The sequence below is a fragment of the Erpetoichthys calabaricus genome, chromosome 13 (assembly GCF_900747795.2).
Source record: "Erpetoichthys calabaricus chromosome 13, fErpCal1.3, whole genome shotgun sequence".
NCBI lineage: Eukaryota > Metazoa > Chordata > Cladistia > Polypteriformes > Polypteridae > Erpetoichthys > Erpetoichthys calabaricus.
Window position 1 is genome coordinate 60,001,979 of NC_041406.2, and position 25,413 is coordinate 60,027,391.

At 37.5% G+C, this 25,413-nt stretch overlaps 1 protein-coding gene across 2 annotated transcripts in view; it reads right to left on the bottom strand.

Moving 5' to 3' along the window:
- glcci1a (glucocorticoid induced 1a) overlaps positions 1 to 25,413 on the bottom strand; it is a 294,096-nt gene that overhangs the window by 56,713 nt on the left and 211,970 nt on the right. For both annotated transcript variants that reach the window (XM_028817035.2, XM_028817034.2), the window contains exon 5: positions 6,739 to 6,888. In XM_028817035.2, coding sequence (XP_028672868.1) covers positions 6,739 to 6,888 — 150 coding nt within the window. The remainder of the gene's footprint in view (positions 1 to 6,738; positions 6,889 to 25,413) is intronic.

The window sequence follows — 25,413 nt, forward strand, 5'->3', positions numbered from 1 at the left end:
AAGAGGTTGCAAAAGTGCATTGAAAACTGAGTGATGACACACTTGACTGTAAATAAAAATCTGTGGGAAAAGCTCCCACATCCCTGCTGCTTTGTAATAGCCTGGTATTTTGAAAATGTACTCTACACCAGGTCTAAAATCAGTAAAGGTATTATTAAAGTAAAAGGCGGTTATTTTGATGACAGCATAGTTTACCAATTTATAGCTTTGTTAAGTACATGATTTCATTTATGCCTTGTCTTAAAGAAAAAAAATAAACACAATGAAAAATAAGCAGTTGAAGCAAAATATTTCTACTGTGATATTTGAACGTTTTCATTTAGGCCCATTGATACACCGTCTCTAAATGATGACTGTTTCACAAGATTACTGTCTTTGACCATGCACACGGCTTTCCACTCTTCATTTTCTGAATGGATAGCCCTTATTACACCTCCACAGGGCTTTTTGGTGTTTCCCATAAGTTCATTAGCCAGTGATCAAAGGGCCTGCCTGTGTGGAACAGGTCCTGTTGTCCCTGTTCTAAGCAAAGTCCACTAAAATGTACAGTACTGAAGGCCATCAATGAAGTCTTGTTTTGGACTGTGTCTGTCTGTCCACATTCTCTTAGATCAATGCACTGTTAGTAGGGGACCTGAATAAGAGATAACCAACAAGCCATGGAAATGGAAGCTGAAGTAATGAAGGCCTGTGTGTGGGAGGAGTATGGCGAGAACATGGAAAATGACTTTCACCTGGCCTCAAAAGTGTTCCAGCAAAACATCTAATGTCTCAATAAAACAAAGGTGGGAAGTTGCCCAGGCTGTTTTCTTAGCAAGGATGGTGAAATATAAGCTTTTGCCAGGTACATTGTCATGTTGTGAAAAAAAAACTTTGAGGAACTCTTAAAGTTGGTGGATCTACTCTGGCTATAATCACTGACACACATTACAACAGTTCACAGCTGAGTGCAACATTCTGGAGATGAGAATAAGCACTGCAAATAGGAGAGCCTGGTTTGCTCCCATAAAAATGTGGCATGCTCTGGTGCTTGATTCAGTTATCTTGGTCATGAGTGTTGGTAGCTCCTGATTTACTAATTAAGGATATTCCCATCCTTAATAACGGTCACAAGCTTGCTTCTATCTTTGGGGAGTGATGGAAAGAATAAGATCACAGGAACAACCGACTAAAATGAGGTCCCAGATTTCATCTAAGTGCTAGCGTAAGGAGCTGAACAATATGTAAATTCAGAGTAGAACCTCTGCTTCTCTAGGGTAAGATAAACCAGTTGAAATAGTTTGGGCATGTAGTGAGGATGCCACATGTGTAACTGTGCTCCTTATTGTATTTCCTATTTAAATATGTGAATTTAACCCAGATTGAGATGCAATTAGGAATGCTACATCTATGACAAAAGGGGACAGACAATAATGTGAGGTTTGAATTCCAAAAATGGATAAATAACCACTTCTTTGGGTGGAAGGGATAGAGGAAATTAGTATCCCAATGAGGAGCTAACACATTGTTGACAAATGTTTTTAAAAAAGAAAAATCAAAGGGAGATGCATCTGTGAAGATGACCCAGAGATCAAACCTGTTAATCTGAAGAGCTCACGGTGGGTAAAATTGCACCTTTAATCATAGCGACAAATTGCTGGTGGACTCTTTGCTTTTATGATTCTCTCATCAAAGGCTGTAAGTCTTGGGACAGTTAGAACTTTCAAATCATTTTGAAGATATAGCACATTTGGCTTTGAACTGAATCACTTGGTTTGATGTAAAGTAGGAAATGTATCTTGTGTTTGAGGGTGTGAACATTGCAACGTGGGTATTTGTTTAATTGTATGAGTGATATGTTCAATCAGTATAGTTATTTGTTTTAAACCGATTGTTATGTGAGTGACATTTTGTATTGTGTATGGGAGCACATCTCAGGTGAAGGGCCAGTCACCAGAAAATATACTTATTTACTTTTTCCTGCTACCATAATGATTGTATTACTTTGGTTCAGGGCAGCGGTACAACCCTGAGGTGAAACATGATTTGCTGAAATGGCTTAGCTAAGCAATGCAGAATGGAAACTGTGACAAAATGCAGTAGCAATATTTAATATCTCACATCACTACAGCTTCTCTTGCTAGAACCTCAAGTAGCACCTGGAAGTACCCCATAAAAATGATTAACAACTCTAGATATGTTATAGTGCCTCTCTTTAAGGAGGAACGAGAAAAAGAAGTGTCCAACATAAGGCCCAGATTAGGATACCAGAGAGTTCAAACCAACTGAAGAAAGACGATGTAGCTTGTGAAAAAACATTCCTCCTGTTACAGCCCTGAATAAGGTAATAAAGAATGAAAGGAAACATAGTTCATGGGAAGATAAAGAAAAGGCAGGAAAACTTCGAAGCTATTTGCACTTTTAAGAATAGTGAAGATTTGGTGCCAGAACCTTAAATCTTAATTAATCTAACCAATATTTGGTCCAAGCAGCTTAGATCATCAATCCAAAAGCAAGAAATATTAAAACATCTAATAGGTCCAGAAATAAACCTTATCCTTAGCATTCCAGCTCATGGTTTTCCTGATCACCCACTAGCAGACACAGTATTAATATGACTCCAAAGATAGGATATTATCTAGACAGGAATGCCATTTTCATTTTCTATCATGCCAGATAACACATAATTGGGAAGTTCAACAAAAATGAGTTCCCTCATTAAAAGTACACAGTTATGCAGTGAGTGTCACCAGTGAGGGCTACTGTTGGCTAAAAAGTCTCATATATCATTTTTATTTGAAGCAAAGGCTGTTTTTGACAGTTACACAAAACAAAATGCTTTCCTTTTTACCCAAGTGCCCCAGATTCCACCAAAGACATGAACTGTAAATTAGACTTGTTTGGTCGAAGGTGAAGGAGCTGTGCCCTGCAACAGACTGTTATCCTGTCCTTGCTTCATTTCTGCTTTTGACTGAGAAGCCTGGGGATTAAATAAGACAAATGAATATCTTTACTATCCACTGTGCTGTTCATTCACACATGCCAAGGGAGTGATGCAAATGCAAAAAACACTCTGGTCTCCAATAACTGGCCATCCTTTTCTTCCACTTTAAGGAAGGTACATGATCAAGTTTAAGGATTATTCTAAAGGCATTAAATATAGAGCTACACTGAAAATTCATTTCCTGGTTTATACTGACACCTAATCTAAAACACAACAACTGAAAGCACAGTATGCTACCTGAACACCTAAGATGCGTTGAAATCATTTTACTCAATGTACTGTAAACCTATTAAATTAATTTAAACTGCCAGAAAAGTCTCTCTCTATCATATAAAAAAATCCTGGGACGAGACGTGACTTTTTCAGAAAGATACTTTCAAGACCCGCAAAACGAGATTTTGTGCAAAGAGATTTAACCACGCCCTGGGCCGAAATAAAAGACAAAGAGTAGATGACAAAGTAGAACGTCGTAAAGAGGTTCAGAAATATTGGCGTGATACACATGCAGAGTAGGTTAGAGATAATGAAAGTATTAAAATTTGAAAGTCTCAAAAAAATGATAGTAATGATCACATTAACGCAAACAAATGGAAATTATTACTCGGTGAAATATCGGAACAGCAAAAAGAGATTGAATATATTGTTCGGATTTAACCTTTAAGTCAGAGACTTTCAGATCGTCTAATTCGTGTTGCCACCAGGGAAATGTAGTGTTTCTTTCCAATGAAGAAGCGTATCTGCGAGAATTAAAAGATTTGTTGTTTGGTGAAAGTGAAATTCACATACACGAGTGTCAGAGATGTGAAGTGGCTGGTGCGTAGCGCAGGCCGGGGGGTTGGCGAGTGAAGCCCCCTAGTATAATTTATATTTTTCAGGAAAATAACATCAAATTCTTAAACCTGGTTAACCCACTTCAGCGTTATTGGGTGCTGTAGCTTACCCTGACAACATTTGGCACAAGATCTCTTATATATATTTCTCTTCTGGTTCGTCCTGCTTCCACTTCAAAACTGGTCCCGCCCACACGCAGCCGACACGGCATTTCTTGATTCCTATTCATCCTTTTCCAAACCCTTCCCCATGCTGCCTGTGGCTCCTCTTCAAAACCGGTCCTGCCCATATGCAGCCAACATGGCATTTCTCGATTCCTATTTGTCCTCCTCCAAATCCTTCCTCACATTCTTCCAGTGCGATTCCTGCAACAAAACTTTTCAAACGTGAACCTCACTTGCTAAACACAAGAAAAGGCATTCTTCCCAACAACTATATGAGTGCCAGAAATGCAATAAGAAGTTCACTACACAGGATTGTCTGACTAAACACAACAAAACTCATTCACAACTCTTGCAATGCGACATCTGTAATGCGACATTTGCAAAGCAACATTTCCAAACCAACGCAGTCTCAGCAGACATACACACAATCCTCTTCCTGTTACCACAGGTACTTCTTCATCTAATTCCTGTCTTCCCGTCCAAGAGTACAACATTGGGACTCCAGACCAGCAGTGCAAACAGTGTCAGGCACTATACTGGCCTGCTGAGCGTAATACATCCAACAAGTACTTGAGGTGCTGCCACAACGGTAAAGTAGCTTTACCACCTTTGCGGGAGCCACCTGTGTCTTTACAACAGCTTCTTACACAGCAAACATCAGAAGCTAAAAATTATCGTGAACACATTCGAGAGTACAACTCTTCTCTAGCGTTTGCTTCCATGGGTGCACAGACAACTCAACCTCCTGGCCACGTACCATACTGTTTTAAAATACACGGGCAAATTTATCACCAAATCTCTAACACTTCTACCACTCCAGGATATGGACAGCTGTATGTTTTTGACACAGCACAAGCTACTGAAGTACGCTTACATAATAAAGCAAACTCTGCATGCAGCGAAAATGTACTTTTCCAGCTAGATTCCATTCTCAGAACCATCAACCATTTCGCTAAATCATACAAACACATGCATGAAATCACTCAGTCCAATCCAACAGCATTTGTACGAATGGTTTTCACGGAAAACCCTAGGCAGGATTTATGACGATACAATGCCCCGACATGTCACACCCATGTTGCAGCGATTTTCGTTGGAGAAGATGGCGAACTACCTGCCGAAAGGGACATTTGCATCTATATAATATAACCACACAGAAAGTGCCTGGACCAGGATTTGTACGCAGAACTTTGGATCTACAAAGTACTGTAGAAGGAATAAACTGTGAGAAACTTTGCCATTCAACATAATTAATTGAAAATAATAATTAGCATTGTTCAAATAACTTTCTACATTAGAAAAATGTGTTTATTCTAGCTGATGATCTAAATGAATAACATTGATCAACAAAACACATATACAGATCAGGCCTTGCCAAATTTCCTGAAGCTTTTCGATTCCTGGCCTTGATGAAACATCTCGTCTCTTACATTTCATTTTATGTCAGCACTTAATAACAGAGTAATTGCCTTTACTTAAATTTTAACTGCTGTGACTCAATTGTATTTACTATCATCATGAGGTTTACGTCTGAGCTGTCAGCTGTTATCCACGGTTTCAGCTGACATGATGTAAAGGTGAAAATGATTACCTATAATTCTGTCTAATGACCACCTTCTAACATACTGTTTCCTTTTTTCATGTTTATTTATTTTTAAGCACATATTTTAGGGATAAAGCCACATACAACATTGCCAGTGAACAGTCAAGCCAGAAAGAATGGAACTTATTAAAAGCAGTACTGCATCCTGCGGATGCTTATAATAATAATTACAGTCTTCAATGTAAAAATGCTAACATTTTACGGTATTTCATCAAGCTGAATAAACTGTGTGATTAATTATTAATTGCAATTTAAATGAAGGGAACTGTTAAGAAATAGGAACTTGAACTGTAAAAGCAGAAAGGGCAATGTTTCTTCCAGACCCGAACCTAAAGCATTTCCATGGATTTGGAACAGATGTACATATATAAGGAAGAATGAATAAGCAGCACCACATAGTCCTAGTTAAGTGATGTGATTACATACTTGGCTGACTATTTAACTATTCACACACAATAAAGGGTTGTGCTTGTGAGAGGAGTCAGGCGATCTAATGTTGTAAAAATATCTTTAGAAATGTTCATGCTATATGCTTTGAGACAAATGAAAGACATGAATTCTTTGCAGCATATGCACAACTACAACAAATGTAACATAATATTACTCATGATACTAAATATGTAGGCAATTGAATTTCTAACGTATTGTGTATAATTCACATATATTGTGTGTAATGAAATAGCTTGAGATTTGAGCAAATGGTTCAGAGTACTAAAGTGAAAATGAGAAACTACATCTGCCCATGCTACTGTGTGTAGTCATTTAAAAATGACTGGCAAGAAGGTTTATAAAAATAACAAAGAACATTTATAATAAGCCATTGGTGTTTAAATTCTGTTTAATTTAGATGAATACTAGAATCTTTCAATAGTCTTTACTGTTCAGTATTTAAGTGCATTTATGGTACTTCTTAATCAGGCACTTGTATTTTCAACAGCTTATAGTATAAGTCAATCACACTTATCCTTTATGACGAATAATCCTTTTAATAACATAGATTTTCCTCCACTCTTAAATAAGATGAATAAACATCTAGAGTATTCTAATCTTCCAATTATATTAAATGCTTTACATTTTATTCATAGATAAGATACGTATTGACATGCTGATCATATAAAAGTGGTGCTGCTCTGGTAAGTGACAACTAGGATGCCTACCTTTAACTCTTCTTTTTCTCCACTGTCTTTTATAAAAACCTTTTCCAGTTCATGATTAATTCCCTCCATACTGCTGGGGACTCTGGAAATAGCGGACTTTGGCACTGGAATGTTTGATAATGGCATTGGGACTGTTCTGGAGAGAGATGCCTGTGAGGAGAAAAAGAAAAACTGGAATAAGAACCGGACAACACTGACTATAAAAAAAAATGAATAAAATACACTACACATCACTAATTATTAATTGAAAATTATGTTGTTTAGATGCAGTCTGCAAATTTAACAAACATAGGAATAAAATGCATCACTATTTGATTAAGACTACATACTGTAACTATTCAGAAAACATGAAAGACTAGATGCAAGTTTACATTTAGTATATGCAGTGAATCATCTGTTCACTTGAATGTTTTCTTTTCTTTGGTGGATAGCAAACAGATCAGTCTTTACTTTATATAACCCTTTTAATTATGACCAACATCACCAGGTACTTGACAAAGCAAACAAGACTACAATTTAAAGAAACACACCATACCAAGTTAAGTCAAAGCTAAGATAAATTACAGAGGAACAGCAAAGCTATTTCTATCAGGTCATGTTGAGTTTCATGCTTAAGCTGACAGATGATGCATTTGATTATCGTGAATTGAGAACGGACTTAGGAACAAAATGAAGATGGTTTTAATGCTGAATACAACACTGTAAGATACTGTGTATCTGTTTTCATTCACTACTTATTCTTCACTTTGCCTTTTTAAATTTTATATATAAAAACAGCCCTTATGCATACATTTTACGTTATAAAACTTCATACAGTGTAGTCCAGCAGTGACTTGTCTGTAATAAGCTGTTGAAAAACGAGCCAAATGAAGATGTCAACTAGATTGTTTTAAGGGAGATATTCATAAGTTGTGCAGTCACGTTCCATGTTTCTCATGTCAGGCAAAAGTATATATTCTTTAAAAATGTAACTCAAAACAGACAAACAAGCAAAAACATTTATTCACTATACTTAAGCAGCATACCCTGCTGAAAGCAAGTCTTGTTTCTGTGCTATAAACTCTGCAATAAATCCATCCTATAAAATAACTCATTATTCACTGGGCCATAGCAGGTCAAGGGGTAACATGAAGCAGTTGGCCATCACACACAATTACAAAGATATTGAATTAATGTAATTGTAGTGCATTTAAACTTCTTCACCAAGAGTACAGGTTCATAGAGTTGTTATTGCCATGTGGGAAGATTACAGGGAAGTTCTGAATTGCATGTGTTAATCACATTGCCACTCACTGGTGCCATGGTTAGTGAGTATAACTACCTTACCTTGAAACTTCCATTACCTAAAAATCTCAAAACAGTACTATTTAACAAAACAAGACATACTTATATAGCAAGTCTTGGAAAATTATTTTAAAACAACAGTAATAAAGATAGATAGATAGATAGATAGATAGATAGATAGATAGATAGATAGATAGATAGATAGATAGATAGATAGATAGATAGATAGATAGATAGATAGATAGATAGATAGATAGATAGATAGATAGATAGATAGATAGATAGATAGATAGATAGATAGATAGATAGATAGATAGATAGATACTTTATTAATCCCAAGGGGAAATTCACATACTCCAGCAGCAGCATACTGATAAAGAACAATATTAAATTAAAGAGTGATAACAATGCAGGTATACAGACAGACAATAACTTTGTATAATTTTAACATTTGCAACCCCTGGGTGGAATTGAAGAGTCGCATAGTGTGGGGGAGGAACGATCTCCTCAGTCTGTCAGTGGAGCAGGACGGTGACAGCAGTCTGTCGCTGAAGCTGCTCCTCTGTCTGGAGATGATACTGTTCAGTGGATGCAGTGGATTCTCCATTATTGACAGGAGCCTGCTCAGTGCCTGTCTCTCTGCCACGGTTGTCAAACTGTCCAGCTCCATGCCTACAATAGAGCCTGCCTTCCTCACCAGTTTGTCCAGGCGTGAGGCGTCTTTCTTCTTAATGCTGCCTCCCCAGCACACCACTGCATAGAAGAGGGCGCTCGCCACAACCGTCTGATAGAACATCTGCAGCATCTTATTGCAGATGTTGAAGAATGCCAGCCTTCTAAGGAAGTATAGCCGGCTCTGTCCCTTCTTACACAGAGCATCAGTATTGTCAGTCCAGTCCAATTTATCATCCAGTCACACTCCCAGGTATTTAAAGGATTGCACCCTCTGTACACAGTCACCTCTGATGATCACGGGGTCCATGAGGGGCCTGGTCCTCCTAAAATCCACCACCAGCTCCTTAAATATGCTCACTGACTACTCAAGCCCAAAGCCCAACAAATGGCTACAGCAGTTAAAGTACCTATTCAGGTTGCAGGTTCGTATTTGGAATGTTTGTACTGGAATTGAGAGACACTCAGAAATTAAGTTATAAATGTAATTTAAAGTTTTTATGAGCAAGGCTGATCAGTACAGATGACTCATGGCAAACCTGACCTATGAATTTAGCTGAATAAAGTCATATCACTCGCTTTGGTTTATGGGACTGTATCTTGGTGCAACAGAAAGTTACCAAACAACTGGGAAGAATAGCTGGCATTTCTCAGCATAGATGTAATGGGAAAAAATAATGTGTAACGGAGGTGTTAATAATATTAGGAAATCTTTTTGATAATACACCCATTCATGTTTTTGTATTTTGAATTCAAGGCCTTTAGGTCCAAAATTAACATTGGCTCCACTCTGGTATCGTATTTTTCAAATTCTTTCTGATTAGACAAGAAAGGGAACCCAAAGAGAGCAGGATTTTAAACATAGTTGGAAAATGACACACGACAAGTAAAACACATTTATTTAACTTTAAAATTTCCATTCACTTATCAGCTCATTTTCCCAGAGTGGTTTTGCGTTATCAGTTGTGCACCTAAACATACAAAGAAAAGAATGTTGTGATGAAATACTGTATGAATTTACAGTTTCTCTGGTTTAAAAATCTTAACAATAAACAGGCACAAAAGATTATTACTATAAGACAGGGGTATCAAACTCATCCTGAATGGCTACGAGTTTCCATTCCAGCCACTCTTAATTAGGGAATGGTTACTGCTTCAAAATGAACATGCAAGTACTTTGTTCTGTAATTGAGAGCCCTTAATTTTTCTTTTTTCCTTTACCAGCTGCCAACAATAAAGAGGCACAAAGAGACACAGGACTAGCCAAGTCAGGGCTCTCAAACTCAGATGCTAGGAAGGCCATCATTTTCATGTCAACCAAATTTCATAATTAAAAGACCTTTCTTGTGGTTAATGAAACACATTATTTAATTCTATGGCTTTTTAGTGCTCTCATCCTGCCATTCCAGACATTCCAAAACAGTTGATGTTATTTTTTTTTGAAAGGACCACCCAAACTTGTTCTGAACCAAAAAATATTATTGTTTTTCAGATCTTCACTTGTTTTCTTTTCCAATATTTTATTGAAACAGATACAGTATGATGTATCCATAGGTAGTATTAGTTAGCAGTAGTAGTAGCATTGCCATATATACTGAGAGTTCAGAGTTACAGTGAAATTCTTACAAGCAACATAATTTCCACTTTCTGGCACCATGATAAACACAAATTACTATACAGAACTCCATTTTAATAGAAAACACAAATCTTAAGTCCATATGGGATTACGTTAGTTGGTCATCTGTTGGCTCAATTTGTATTTCATTGCCATTTGACAGCTAGTTATGGAAAAAAATGAAACAATTATTGGTTCTGACTCTTAAAGAGTAAGTTAATTAAATTAAGGAAAAAGAAAGATGTCCCAAAGCAGTGGTAATTGGTTACTAATTAAGAACAAAAACTTTCAGTCTCTGCTGCCCATCAGGATCTGAGCTTGATAGCCCTTCTCTAAAGTGTGACCAAGAAGAAAAGCAAAACCAAAAATGTCTATATATTAACTTCTTTTGCCTCTTCTCTCTAGCTTCAGGTCAACCTTGTGACTCAGTGAACAGCAGTACTGCTGTGCGCCTTCTCACGCATGGGCATCAGAGGACTCCTCTAAGGGCTGAGGAAAAGTATGCAATAACCTGCGGAGACAAGAGGGGGCTACCGCTGACTTTGTCCTGTTGTTCTTCTTCCCTCACAGCTCCAAGAAGCCTCCCAGTAAGTGCACTTAACCCCACCCCTTCCGGAAGTTTCACTATAAAAGCAGCGCCGACTAAGAAAAAGGCATCTTTTGCTGGAAGAGCTAAATGAGTTGCTTGGTGGAACATGTGACTCTCAAAAATCCTTAAAGAAGGAGTTACTCCTGATCGGGAGTAACGCATTGGTGCGTTTTTTCGCTACTTTTTCATTTTGTTTGTTTTGTCTCACGACGATTAAAAGGGATGATCCGGATGGCATCCCAAAATTTCGACTGTTTCCAGTCTGTCCTTCCACTGCCCGACTACAACCTCTAAAGAGTTTTAAGTTCTCATCTCAGTCAGTATCTTTGTGGAATCTGCATGCTCTCCCCATGTCTGCAAAAGATTTGCTCACACATACTAAACACGTATGCAATATATTTATTATGTGGTAGGAATTTCACTGTACACTGTAATCAAAATATTGCAAAACAAGCTTATTTCTCTTACTTTGCATTGTTAGATTATGACCATAAAACAATCCTACCTAATATATTATAGTAATGCTCTATTGGAAAGAGGGCTCATATAACCAAGGAAACATTTAAAATTTTTTAGAGTGAAACACAATATGACCCTAACACCAAGGAGAGGCTTGTTCTGTTATTTTTTTTCCTCAATCAAGCATTACATCTCAAAAGTGGGTGTAATGGTGGCATTGGGATTCCAAAAATGGGTGGATGGACCTCTCATGATAGCAGGCAGTGTGGATGGCACATTGCTACTTAACATTCCATAAAAAAGACAAAAGACAGATGTAGGTGATGTGTGTTAAGTAATCAACATTCAAATAATTACAGACAACTGACCCATTAATGTAAACTTAAACAGTAGACTGTAAATAAATGTCTTGTTTTTATTTTTTAAGCTGTTTTACTTCTTCAGAGAGTGTGAGCCATGGTCTTATTGCCTACTACACAGAGACTGCATGCCCCCTTGTGTGTTTTTGTACATTGTTTATAGGTTTATTAGTGTCTCATGTGTATCTACCACCATTCCAATGAACTTTAAGTAGTTCTTCTTGGTATCCCTGCTGTACTCCAAATCTGTGGCAGCACCCTGTCATTGACTGGCTCCCTGTTCTGAATCTGTTTCTTCTTTCTGTGTTTATGACAGATAAAACTGCTCCTCCACCTCCACCCTCACGATGATTTATGTGCATCTAAGAACTGAATGAAGTGGCGCTCTTTTCTGCTTGTAAAGTGATTGTTCCAAGACGTTATTCATCTATCACTTATGTCAAAAAAAGTACTAATCAGATTTTCTATACACAGTTCTTTGCCCCTTTATTATAACCTGTGAAATTTGGTTATTGGGGAAAATAACACACGTACCACTACCTCATAATCTTTAGACAAAACACAAATTTACAAGAGTTTTATTTATAGCTCATTTTTCAAAGACATGATTCACAAGTTATGGTTTGCTTGTAAAACATCTAGAAAATTCACTACCTATATATATTCCAATTGGTGAACAGTACACATACTTCTTCAAAGGACAGTTAAACAAAATAAATTCATTAACAATAATGTGAATTTTGGTTGCTGCAAATAACAAAAGCATGCTGTTACAAATTCATAACAGCATTCATGCTGCACAGCAGCAATGGAGAACAATGCACTCTGATTAAACAGAGGATGTCACGAAGAGAGGGTAACAGAAAGGACACATCTTCACAAATCTGTGACAGCCACAATAAAGAAGAATCTATCAGCCCTGTTTACACCTTTAACAAGGTCAGCAATGCAGACAGAACAAGATAACTTTCATCACTAGGGTGCCTGATCTCATTATATTGCAGACCACATTGTTATTCGTAGAAAAACTGATGAAACCAACCAGTACAGGAAGCAAAAAGCAGCTATTCTAGTTAGTGTGCAAATCAGACAATCCTGGATCTCATTATTAAACATACAACACTCACAAGGTGACTAAGATTTCCAGTGAGTGCAATTTTTTTGCTCCCTGGATATGGAAATTTGGCATCAATGCCTGCATACATTTCAATAACCATTTATTAATCCACACCATATATGTAATCTGTGTTACCAAATAGGAAATTAATTATGTATTTCTTGCCAGTGTGGCCTGCATACCCTCTGATTCCTCACAAACTGACAATGAAAGAAGTAGGCTCAGAAAATGGATGAAATGGACAGATTACACCCAGTTGTACACTATTTAAAGGTTTTTCCATTAAGAAGTCCAAGTTTACTTCCCAGAGAATGAAAATGGCACTTCAAACTCACAAATGCATGTTATTTTGGCAGAACGGAGAGAAATCTAATTTTGGGTTAACTAGTCTATTTTCTTTTCACTGTGACGTGCATCAGAAAAAATGGCTCTCACAAATTTCACACACAATGAAAATACAATTACCATTCATCTTACTTTAATACTAATAACATCAGCATGATGAATTTTACCCATCAGGTCATAGCCTTTTGGGTGACTAATTTAAAATATAGACACTTTAGATTCTTATATTTACAGTACAATGAGACAGCACAGTGGTGCTGCTGCCACTTATAACTCTTAGGATCAGTGTTCATATCTTGACATGACTGATGTCAATAGGGTTTTCAATTGGTTCCTGTGCACATCAAAAACACATCCATGATAGGGTGACTGAAGACTATAATTTGGCCTGGTCAGACTACCCACCTGACCAGAGGTGGTTTCTTTTGAAGGTGTTGGGGTTGACACACACTGCCAATGATCCTGTAATGGATGAAGAAGTGCAGAAGGATTTATGATGTAAAGTTCCATTGTAGCACTCTCCTGGAATGTTTAAGAAGGGGACGGAGATAAATATACGTTTGACACTGCACATGGGGGATATTCCTAAAGAAGCTATCAAATGGTCCCCATACATAAAAAGGTGACCCAAGTAATTACAAACCAGTAAGTTTAACACAATCAGATCACTGGAAGCAATTATCAAGGACGAAATGTAAGACGTAAGAAGCGAGAGAGACAATAAAATGGTGCATTTTGAACAAGCATCAGAAAAACCCTGAGGAAAATATATCTGGAAAAAATGGCATACTTGAATCTGGATTTCAATTTGGCACTTAAAAATGCAGGTGCACAATACAAAAGAGATTTGAGGCCTTGTTACTGTTAGTATGCTTTGTACTTTTCCTGAAATGAAGGGGCAGCATCACTCAGAAAACTGTAAGCATAAATACTGGAAACAATGCCTCCAAGGATTCCTTAAATTTATCCTATTGCACTGACCTCCACATCTAGATTCTGGAATAACGCTCTAGATAAATGAACACTGACACACTGACAATAACAGAAGCATCCCCCCATCTCTGATAGGGTAATTTCATACTGTAGCTATTATGCAAATAAAATCTATGATATTAATTTAATTTTTTAAGGGTCAAAGGTTAATAAAATGCTATGATTGCTCCCCTGAAATTCCAGACAGTAGGACTGCAGTGTATTTAGTAAAAAATAATTGCCATGGTTTAAGAGTATTATAAACATTCTTAAATTTAGAAGCCTGAAGATTTTAGCAGAGGAGCACAGCATCACATTGATTATTGCTGCAGCTTCACAACTCCAGAGTTCTTGGCCCTGGCACATACAGTATTGTCTTCATGAATTTCCCTTGAATATTCCAAAGATACTCATGTCTGGTTACGTGGAGACTCTAAATTGGCATGTATAACTGAATGTGGTTTGTGTGTGAACATACCCTGCTGTGGAGTGGCACCACATTCAGAACTGGCGCCTGGTTTGCACCAGATAATGTAAGAGTAGTCTCCATCTCCATGGGCCTGACATGGGTTAAGCAGATATAAAACAGATGGATGACTTGAGTATAAATGGAGAATAGCAAAGTTGCATATTTACCAGTCTAAATGCATTAAATTGTTAGGCAGGAGTTCTGCAAGACCTACTCTGATCATACTTTAAATTAACAGATTTAATTTATAGCTGTGGGTAACCTGAAAAATATGAAACATAAAGTGTTTGGTATGATTGTACTGTACACATTAGTAGAAATAAGCCTATAGATTAAATTAATAATAAACAGGATAGTTTAAGTAGATAATTTCAAATCTAGTTGCACTGGATCGACAACATTGCACTCTTGACACACATTACTAATTTTACATTAACAAGATTACAGGCTGTTTCACAAATGATTTGTGAGATTACATCTATAGCCCCTTCCATACAACTCAATTATTGTAGTTTCCCTACAATAACTGAATTTTAAATAATACCTCTTCATTAAATGACATTGTCACAGATTCCTCAAAGATGCCACTGTTAGAAATTTACTAACAAAATCATTAAAATTTGAAATGTTTTGTAGAGAAACCTGTATTTAAACAATTCAAGTCTTGCATAAAAAGACACAACACAATGTTGTTGGGGTTTTGCCCGGACTATGGCATAGAACTCATGTAGTTAAAGATATTCGAATTTCCTCTGATGCAGGGAATCCTATCATCCTAACATTAACATTACATTTGTATGTTGATGACCATCTGCGACATTTATTAATAAAACAGAAAGACACCAGTTGTTTTTTTGTGTCTTTAGTGAGGTGAAAGACAAAATTAAAGCAAATTATCTGTCCTCAAATCTGTTTTGTTTAAATTTTATAACATAACATTACTGTTTGTATAACAATTATTTTCTAAGGTCAAATGCTTTTGGTCAAAGTTCTGGTTCCTAGGGACGCTGAATGTAATGAATGAGTACAGAAAATAAAGTTACAGACAGATAGATAGAAAAAGCACTACACAGATACAGAGACAGATGGCAAGAGAAATATAATGATTTTAAATAAGATGTTTATCTAATTTACTCATAGGTACCTCATTTTTATTTATAGACACAGAAAAAAACATCAAAAAGGAGACATTTAATATTGTTCAGCTCACTTACTGCCCAACAATTTACTACAAAATATCCTGCGTTATTTAATTTTTGACACACAACTTCCACCCTGTGCTATCACATATTGCTGTTCTAAATGAAGATGGCCCAATTATAGGAAATTGTGTAGAGAAAATTAAAGCTTTAACTAGAGACCTTAAACATAATCAATGTATTGAGATGAATATAAAATATACAAATACATATTTAATAGATTTGTTTAAATATACAGTAATCTTTGTTAAAAAGCAGAGTACTTTTGTCTTGTGTATCACCATATAATCGAGAGCTGCTATGCAATGGTTTTCTGAATAAGGTTTGTAAATACTGTATATACAGTACATCCTTTTTTTATAATTCTACCAATAACAACCCATCTTATAAGAATAATTTATATATTTGGAATATATTTATGAAGCTTAGACATGACATTTGTTAATTACATATATACTGGTTATGCTAAAGTGCTGGCAACATTTGAGATAACGTTTATAAAGATTTAGAGCCAAGATTTAAACTGTGACTTTTGCTTTTTATATTTTATGAAAATGTAATTACCCTGAAAGCCCAACTCTGAAAGAAAAAAAAACAAAAAACAATAATTAGAATTTCCCCTGTGCCAAACAGCATGTTTTAATAGGATCAGATGATCATCTGCTCAAGATTCAAACTTCCTGTGATAACCAGCAGTGTACCACACAAACAGCACTACAGGGTTAAATAAAGATGAAGTAAGATATGTGAAATTAGACTTCAGACCAACATTTGCAGTCAATTCCTCTGTTTGGCATCATTTTTAAAGGACATCTTCCACACCTTTCATCTTAAGCCAAAGACTTGCAGGTCTACTAGTGTAAAGTAAAAATCAATCAGCAGTATGACTGTTGAATATCCAGTGATGGACTATCAATCACTTCTCTTGCATGCCATCCTTTGCTGAGTTAGCTCACTGCAAATCTTTGCAGGATATAAAAGTCTTGATGTCAGATAGATTTGCAGCTGCTACAGCATTTCGAGGAGTTGTATTAAACTTATGAGAATATAAAGGCAGCCTGAATTTTTAAACTCTGCTTGCAAAATTATTTTTCAGTTTGCCAAAGAGATCAGGTTGTTAAACTGGGTTACAAATGCTTAATGGATTATACTCATATGATGTCTTGATGTAGGATTAATTCTGAATTGTTTTCCTTTGACAGAAAAGACCTTTGGGAAATGTAGGCTTGGTTCAATTAATAGCAGTTATGCAGAGAAAATAAGAATAGTTTAATTATCCATCCATCCATCCATCTTCCAAACCTGTTTTTCCAAAGCAGTGTCAAAGGGAAGCTGAAGCCTATCCCATCAAGCACTGGGTGCAAGGACGAAAACAATTCAGGACAGGGTGCCAGCCCATCACAGGGGCCAGCTTAGCATTGCCAAGCGACCTAACCTCCTGTAAGGAAACCAGAACACCTGAAGGAAACCCACATGGACATCCATAATAAAGAGCAACAATATAATGTTACAATTTCCTTTTTATGACTACAAACTATACACCAGCTTTTTCCTTCTACTGTAGGGAATGTGTGGCTAAAGTCAACATGGACATGTAACATATAATACTAAACTGGCCTATAACCAAAATGATAAACAAAAAATAGGTAAAAATGGATAGATGGGTTCATCCAGGACTTAATAATATCAGCATATGCTATAATCTTTTAAAATAATTTTTTCCCTCATCAAAAAACACTCAATACCACAGGACAACAAAGAGAAAACATATTTGTAAAAAACTTTCTAAAACTATTTTAAAAAAATAAAAAAAAACAAAAAAGTGACAATCACATTGTCATAAGCATTCAGGCCCACTGCTGTGACACTTCAATTTCAGGTGTATTCCATTCTATTGATCATTATTGAGATGTCTCTATGCCTTGTTTGGAGCTGTGGTCAGTTCAATTGATTGTACATGATTATGAAAGGCACACACCTGCCTATAAATGGTTGCACAGTTGACAATGTATCTCAGAACATAAGTCAAGCCATGAGGTCGAAAGAACTGCCTGCAAAGCTTAGAGTCAGGATTGTGTTGAGGTACTGATCTTGGGACTACTGTAAAAACCATTTCTGTACCATTAAAGATTTCTCAGGTCATGGCGGCTCCCACAGTTCTCAAATAGAAGAAGTCTGGAACAACCACAACTCTTCTGTCTGGCCAAACTGAGAAGTCAGAGAAGAAGGGCCTTGGTAAGAGACCAAGAGAGGTGACTATCACTGCAACACTCCACTGATCTGGGCTTTATGGCAGAGTAGCCAGAAGGGAGCTTCTCCACGGTAAAAGCCTGCTTATAGTTTACAAAAAGATATTATCTGGTCTGATGAAAGCACAACTGAAGTGTTTGGCCATGATAGCATCATCATATGGAGAGGTTTTTCAGTGGCAAGGACTAGGACACTAATCAAGGCCAAGGCAAAGCTAAATGGAGCAAAGCACAGACTGTATCCTTGATGAAAACCTGCTCCAGAGCTGAAGGTTCACCTTCCAACAGCACAATGACCCTATGCAGAAAGCAAAAGCAATACAAGAGTGCCTCGGAAACAACTCTGTGAATGTTCTAGAGTAGCCCAAGCAGAGCCCAAACTGAACATCTCTGAAGATATCTAAAAAAAATCGCTGTCCACCAATACACCTAACAAAGTTTGAGAGGATCTGCAGAAAAGAATGGAAGAAAATTATAAAACTCAGGTATGTTAAGTTTGTTGGGTCATACCCAAGAATACTGTAGGCCATAATCACTGCAAAAGGAGCATCAGCTAAGTACTGACATAAAAATATTGCACTTGGAAATTATTCAGTCATCACTCATTTGACTACAGTCAGCAAATCAGTAAATAGTAGCTTAAGATCTTGGTCCTAACCAAGTGGTAACAGATCATCACATTATCCATATGGCTTCTAGAGGCCCTCATAAGGAAGACTGTTGATCTTTATTTAAGGGGTTACTAATACTGGAGTGCCAGCACACTGGTAAGCTGCACTAACTAATATGCTATTGACTATGTTTGAAATGTTGGAAGGGTCACATGATGTAGCAGGTTTGTTATTTGCCTTTATGTATACCATCACCTTAGACAGTTCATTCTTCACTAAATGGCTTCCTATGTATTTGTGACATTTTATTTTTATGTCTAAAGACTTTCCACTTGCAGTGAAATGAAAAAGTTAACAGGTATACTTTATAAATTCTTTGCACTTGGGCAGTTTCAATGAATGTTCTCATTCTCAGGTGAAATAAATTCCACTTCTATTGCTTAATCTCATAGAAGTACAAAACCTGGCACTGACCACACTGCAAATCTATTCCCGGAATAGGTAACTCGTGACTAATAGTACACCCACTGCAATGCTTATATTAAACTTGCAGAGAGGTTAGAATTAGGAGAAATATGGAACTGAAAGTAGCATTTTAAGCACCTAAGTAGATATGCTAATTGAAGTTACTTCTTTCAAGGAGGCAACCAAAATGCTCATTCCACCACATTCTTCTCTACCAATACAATAGCTCAAATGAATTGTATTTACCTCCTTCCCTTTCTGTAACATTAGAAAATGTAGCCTTTTCTAATATTAGGAGATAAAGTAATTCAAAAACTAAATGAAGTAAGATTAGTATAAAACCCTGAAAGACAAAACAAAAAATAAAAGGCATTAAATTGTGGAAGAGTATTAGTTATTTCAGGGAGAGGTTTGCGCTTTTAACCATTAATGCACACACTCATTTTCAGACCTGATTTATCCCCTTAAGTGGTAACAAGGGACTGGGGTCTAATCTGGTAATATTCAGTATAAGGAATAATGTGGTGCCACTTCATAACTGAGCACACTAATGCACACACAATTACACCAAGGCAACTTACAGTGTAATTTTTAAAAATTAATGCTGGCATATGAAGAATGTACACATGACAAATGTAAAATGAGCACACTTGTGTGTCAAGTCAGGATGCTGGAGTTTAAACCAGCAGCACTAACCATTTTGCTCTGCATCCTTATTTCTGAGGACTTCCAGAAATATGACTCCTAACCATCCATCCATCATTCAACATGCTATATTCTAACTACAGGGTCACGGGGGTCTGCCAGAGCCAATCCCAGCCAACACAGGGCGCAAGGCAGGAAACAAACCCCGGGCAGGGTGCCAGCCCACCGCAGGGCACACGCACACACCCACACACTAAGCACACAGTAGGAACAATGTAGGATCGCCAATGCAAAAACCTGCATGTCGTTGGATTGTGGGAGGAAACCGGAGCACCCAGAGGAAACCCACGCAGGCACGGGGAGAACATCCAAACTCCACGCAGGGATGAACCCGGGAAGCAATCACAGGTCTCCTTACTGTGAGGCAGCAGTGCTACCACTGCACCACCGTGCCGCCGACTCCTAACCAATATATATATATATATATATATATATATATATATATATATATATATATAAACCGATAGATAGATAGATAGATAGATAGATAGATAGATAGATAGATAGATAGATAGATAGATAGATAGATAGATAGATAGATAGATAGATAGATAGATACTTCATTAATCCCAAGGGGAAATTCACATACTCCAGCAGCAGCATACTGATACAAAAAAAAATATTAAAGAGTAATAAAAAAATGTAGGTAAAAATAGACAGTAACTTTGAATAATGTTAACGTTTACCCCCCCGGGTGGAATTGAAGAGTCGCATAGTTTGGGGGAGGAACGATCTCCTCAGTCTGTCAGTGGAGCAGGACAGTGACAGCAGTCTGTCGCTGAAGCTGCTCCTTTGTCTGGAGATGACACTGTTTAGTGGATGCGGTGGATTCTCCATAATTGATAGGAGCCTGCTGAGTGCCCGTCGCTCTGCCACGGATGTCAAACTGTCCAGCTCCATGCCTACAATAGAGCCTGCCTTCCTCACCAGTTTATCTGTTTAGTGTATATGTATATAATGTATATAGTGCGACTCAAACCACCTACACCTGAACACCAGCAAAACCAAAGAGCTGGTGGTGGATTTTAGGAGGATCAGACCCCTCATGGACCCCGTGGTCATCAGAGGTGACTGTGTGCAGAGGGTGCAGACCTATAAATACCTGGGAGTGCAGCTGGATGATAAATTAGATTGGACTGCCAATACTGATGCGCTGTGCAAGAAAGGACAGAGCCGGTTATACTACCTTAGAAGGCTGGCGTCCTTCAACATCTGCAATAAGATGCTGCAGATGTTCTATCAGACAGTTGTGGCGAGCACCCTCTTCTACGCAGTGGTGTGCTGGGGAGGCAGCATTAAGAGGAAAGACGCCTCACGTCTGGACAAACTGGTGAGGAAGGCAAGCTCTATTGTTGGCATGGAGCTGGACAGTTTAACATCTGTGGCAGAGCGAAGGGCGCTCAGCAGGCTCCTATCAATTATGGAGAATCCACTGCATCCACTTAATAGTATCATCTCCAGACAGAAGAGCAGCTTCAGCGACAGACTGCTGTCACTGTCCTGCTCCACTGACAGATTGAGGAGATCGTTTCTCCCCCAAACTATGCGACTCTTTAATTCCATCCGGGGGGGTAAACGTTAACATTTAACATTATACATAGTTATTGTCTGTTTTTCACCTGCATTATTATCATTCTTTAATTTAATATATTTATTGTATCAGTATGCTGCTGCTGAAGAATGTGAATTTCCCATTGGGATTAATAAAGTATCTATCTATCTATCTATCTATCTATCTATCTATCTATCTATCTATCTATCTATCTATCTATCTATCTATCTATCTATCTATCTATCTATCTAATGTTCACATTTTTCATCAAAACATTATGTTATTAAGTCTTTAGGGAAAAACAATAACATTCAAAGACTTGGAATGTGTATATTCCTCTAGGAGAGCTGTGGATTGGAGGGATTCCTTATCTGTTTTTGCAAAATAAAGATTATTCATCAAACTTTTTGAGCCTGCTAATTTTAGTTCAGAATGAACAGATGAATATAATTTAAAAAGAGAAAAAATATAAAGACACCCTCAAGTAAACTAGAGGATTGTAGAAAGATACTAAGTGACCTCTGGGGTCACTAATTAAAAACAGCTCCATAAGCTTAAAAATGTACTGTGTATTAAATTCTTGTTTTGAAAGAAGACAAGACACAATCTACAGTAATGCATTTCTGAATGCATTACAGATACCACAAATAGATACTCTCAGTGCACAGGAATTGGATAAATGTCTGGTGCTAACAGAATTACTAAATGCTATAAAGTCACATTAGAGTGGGAAAGCATAAGGCCCTGATGGCTACCCTGCTGAATTTTATAAGAAATTCTCCACTCAGCTAGCTCTCCTCCGATTAGCAACATTTACAGAAGCTAGAGACAATAAAATTCTACCTCAAACTTTTTGCCAAGCATTAATCATCGTCTTTCCTAAACAAAATAAGGACTTATTACAATGTGCATCATACAGACCAATTTCACTTCTGAATAATGATGTTAAGATACTCTCTGAAGTCCTAGCTAGAAGGATGGAGAAAGTGCTGCCTTCGGTAATATCACAAGATCAAACTGGATTTATTAAAGGCCGACATTTAGCTTCCAATCTTCGACTCCTGTTTAATGTAATATATTCACCCACAAAGTCAAACACCCCAGAGATATTATTATTGTTGGAAGCAGAAAAGGCATTTGATATGATTGAATGGAACTACCTTTTCACTACATTGGAGAAATTTGGGTTTGGCCCGAACATTTGTGCATGGATCAAACTACTGTATACCAATCCAGAAGCTTCAATTTGTATTAACAATGTTAATTCAGACTACTTTAAACTAGAATGTGGTACCAGACAAGGATGCCCCTTGTCACCACTGCTTTTTGCAATCACCATTGAGCCAATGGCAGTTCACTGTTGAAATGCTTATGAGATAAAGGGGATTATCAGAGAAGGACTTGCAGATGCAGATGATATGGTACTGTATACAGTAATCCCTCCTCCATCGCGGGGGTTGTGTTCCAGAGCCACCCACGAAATAAGAAATTCCGCGAAGTAGAAACCATATGTTTATATGGTTATTTTTATATTGTCATGCTTGGGTCACAGATTTGCGCAGAAACACAGGAGGTTGTAGAGAGACAGGAACGTTATTCAAACACTGCAAACAAACATTTGTCTCTTTTTCAAAAGTTTAAACTGTGCTCCATGACAAGACAGAGATGACAGTTCCGTCTCACAATTAAAAGAATGCAAACATATCTTCCTCTTCAAAGGAGTGCCCGTCAGGAGCATATAAAGTCACAGAGATAGAGAAAAGCAAACAAATCAATAGGGCTGTTTGGCTTAAGTTGCGAAGTACCGCGGCACAAAGCTGTTGAAGGCGGCAGCTCACACCCCCTCCGTCAGGAGCAGACAAAGAGAGAGAGAGAGAGAGAGATAGAGAGAGACAGAGTTTGTTTTTCAAGCAAAAATCAATACGTGCCCTTCGAACTTTTAAGTATGCGAAGCACCGTGCAGCATGTCGTTTCAGGAAGCAGCTGCACAAAAGATAGCAACGTGAAGATAATCTTTCAGCATTTTTAGACGAGCGTCCGTATCGTCTAGGTGTGCGAACAGCCCCCCTGCTCAATCCCCCTACGTCAGGATCAGAGAAAGTCAGCGCAAGAGACACAGAGAAAAGTAAGTTGGGTAGCTTCTTAGCCACCTGCCAATAGCGTCCCTTGTATGAAATCAACTGGGCAAACCAACTGAGGAAGCATGTACCAGAAATTAAAAGACCTATTGTCCGCAGAAATCCGTGAACCAGCAAAAAATCCACGATATATATTTAAATATGCTTACATATAAAATCCGCGATGGAGTGAAGCCGCGAAAGGCGAAGCGCGATATAGCGAGGGATTACTGTATATCAGATCCACAAAATTCTGTGCCTGCAGTCCAAACAGCACTTAACAGAATTTCAAAAGATTTCTGGTCTCAGAATTAATTTGACTAAAAGTGTGCTCTTTCCAGTGAATTCTCTAGCACACAAAATTAGATTGGACACCTTCCCTTTTATCATTACAGATCAGTTTAAATACCTAGGGGTAAACTTCACAAGTAGACATAAAGCTCTATATCAACAAAATTTCACTGTGTGTATGGATAAAATTAAGCAAGACTTGCATAGATGGTCAACCCTTCATCTCACTTTAGCTGGAAGAATTAACATTGTTAAGATGAATATCCTTCCTAAGCTTCTCTTTTTATTTCAAAACATTCCAACTTCAATAAATTGTTTTTTAAGAAATTAGATTCAACCATAACCTCATTTATTTGGAATTCAAAACATCCACGTATCCAAAGAGCGACTCTACAAAGACCTAAAGCGGAAGGTGGCATGGCTCTACCTAACTTTCAATTTTATTACTGGGCAGCAAATATACAAGCTATAAAAACCTGGACATTAGCACAAATAGATAAACATACACAGGCTTGGTCCACAATAAAAATAAAATCCTGCAGCACTTCTTTATATTCCTTGCTTTGTGCCCCAATAAATGCAAGTCATCGCCAATATACTAACAACCCAATTGTGCTTCACTCACTGATAATATGGAACCAATGTAGGAAGCATTTTAAGATAAAGAAGCTTTTATCTGTGGCATCTCTGCACGAGAGCCACCTTTTTCCACCCTCTCAAACATGTAAAGTTTTTAATGTCTGGAAAACATTTGGGATTAAATCACTTAGAGATCTGTACATAGACAACGTCTTTGCATCCTATGAACGAATACATTCCAAATGTAACTTTCCAGCAACACATTTCTTTCACTACCTTCAAATTAGAAACTTTGTTAAACAGAACCTGCCCAATTTTCCTCACCTCCCACCTACCTCTATGCCGGAAAAAATATTGATCAGTCTTGAGGACTCAGACAGAATTTCTGCAATATATAAAACCATTCTAGAGTCCCTCCCTTTCAAAGATCCAAGAGGACAATGGGAAAAGGATCTCTCACTCAACATCTCAGAAAAGGAGTGGAAGGTAGCAATGCAGAGAATCCACTCGAGCTCCATATGTGCAAAGCATACAATTATTCAACTCAAAATTATATATCGAGCACATCTGTCTCACTTAAAATTGTCCAAAATGTTTCCAGGGCAAGATCCAACCTGCGAACGTTGCAATCAAGTTCCAGACTCACTGGGTCACATGTTTTGGGCCTGCACCAAATTAACATCATTCTGGACCAAAATCTTTAAATGCCTATCAGACAGTCTTGGTGTCACAATCCCTTCTAATCCACTAACAGCTGTGTTTGGTGTTCTTCCAGATGGGCTTAAAGTGGAGAAGGACAAACAAACTGTAATTGCCTTTACTACACTATTGGCACATAGACTTATTTTGCTCAGCTGTAAGAATCCTAACTCTCCTATTCTAAGCTAGTGGGTAACTGATGTTATATACTATTTGAAACTGGAAAAAATCAAATTCGTACTTTAAGGATCTGTGCAGAACTTTTCCAAAACCTGGCAGGATCTAATCAATAACATTTTAGAATAAGCTTTTAAAGCACCGAGAAAG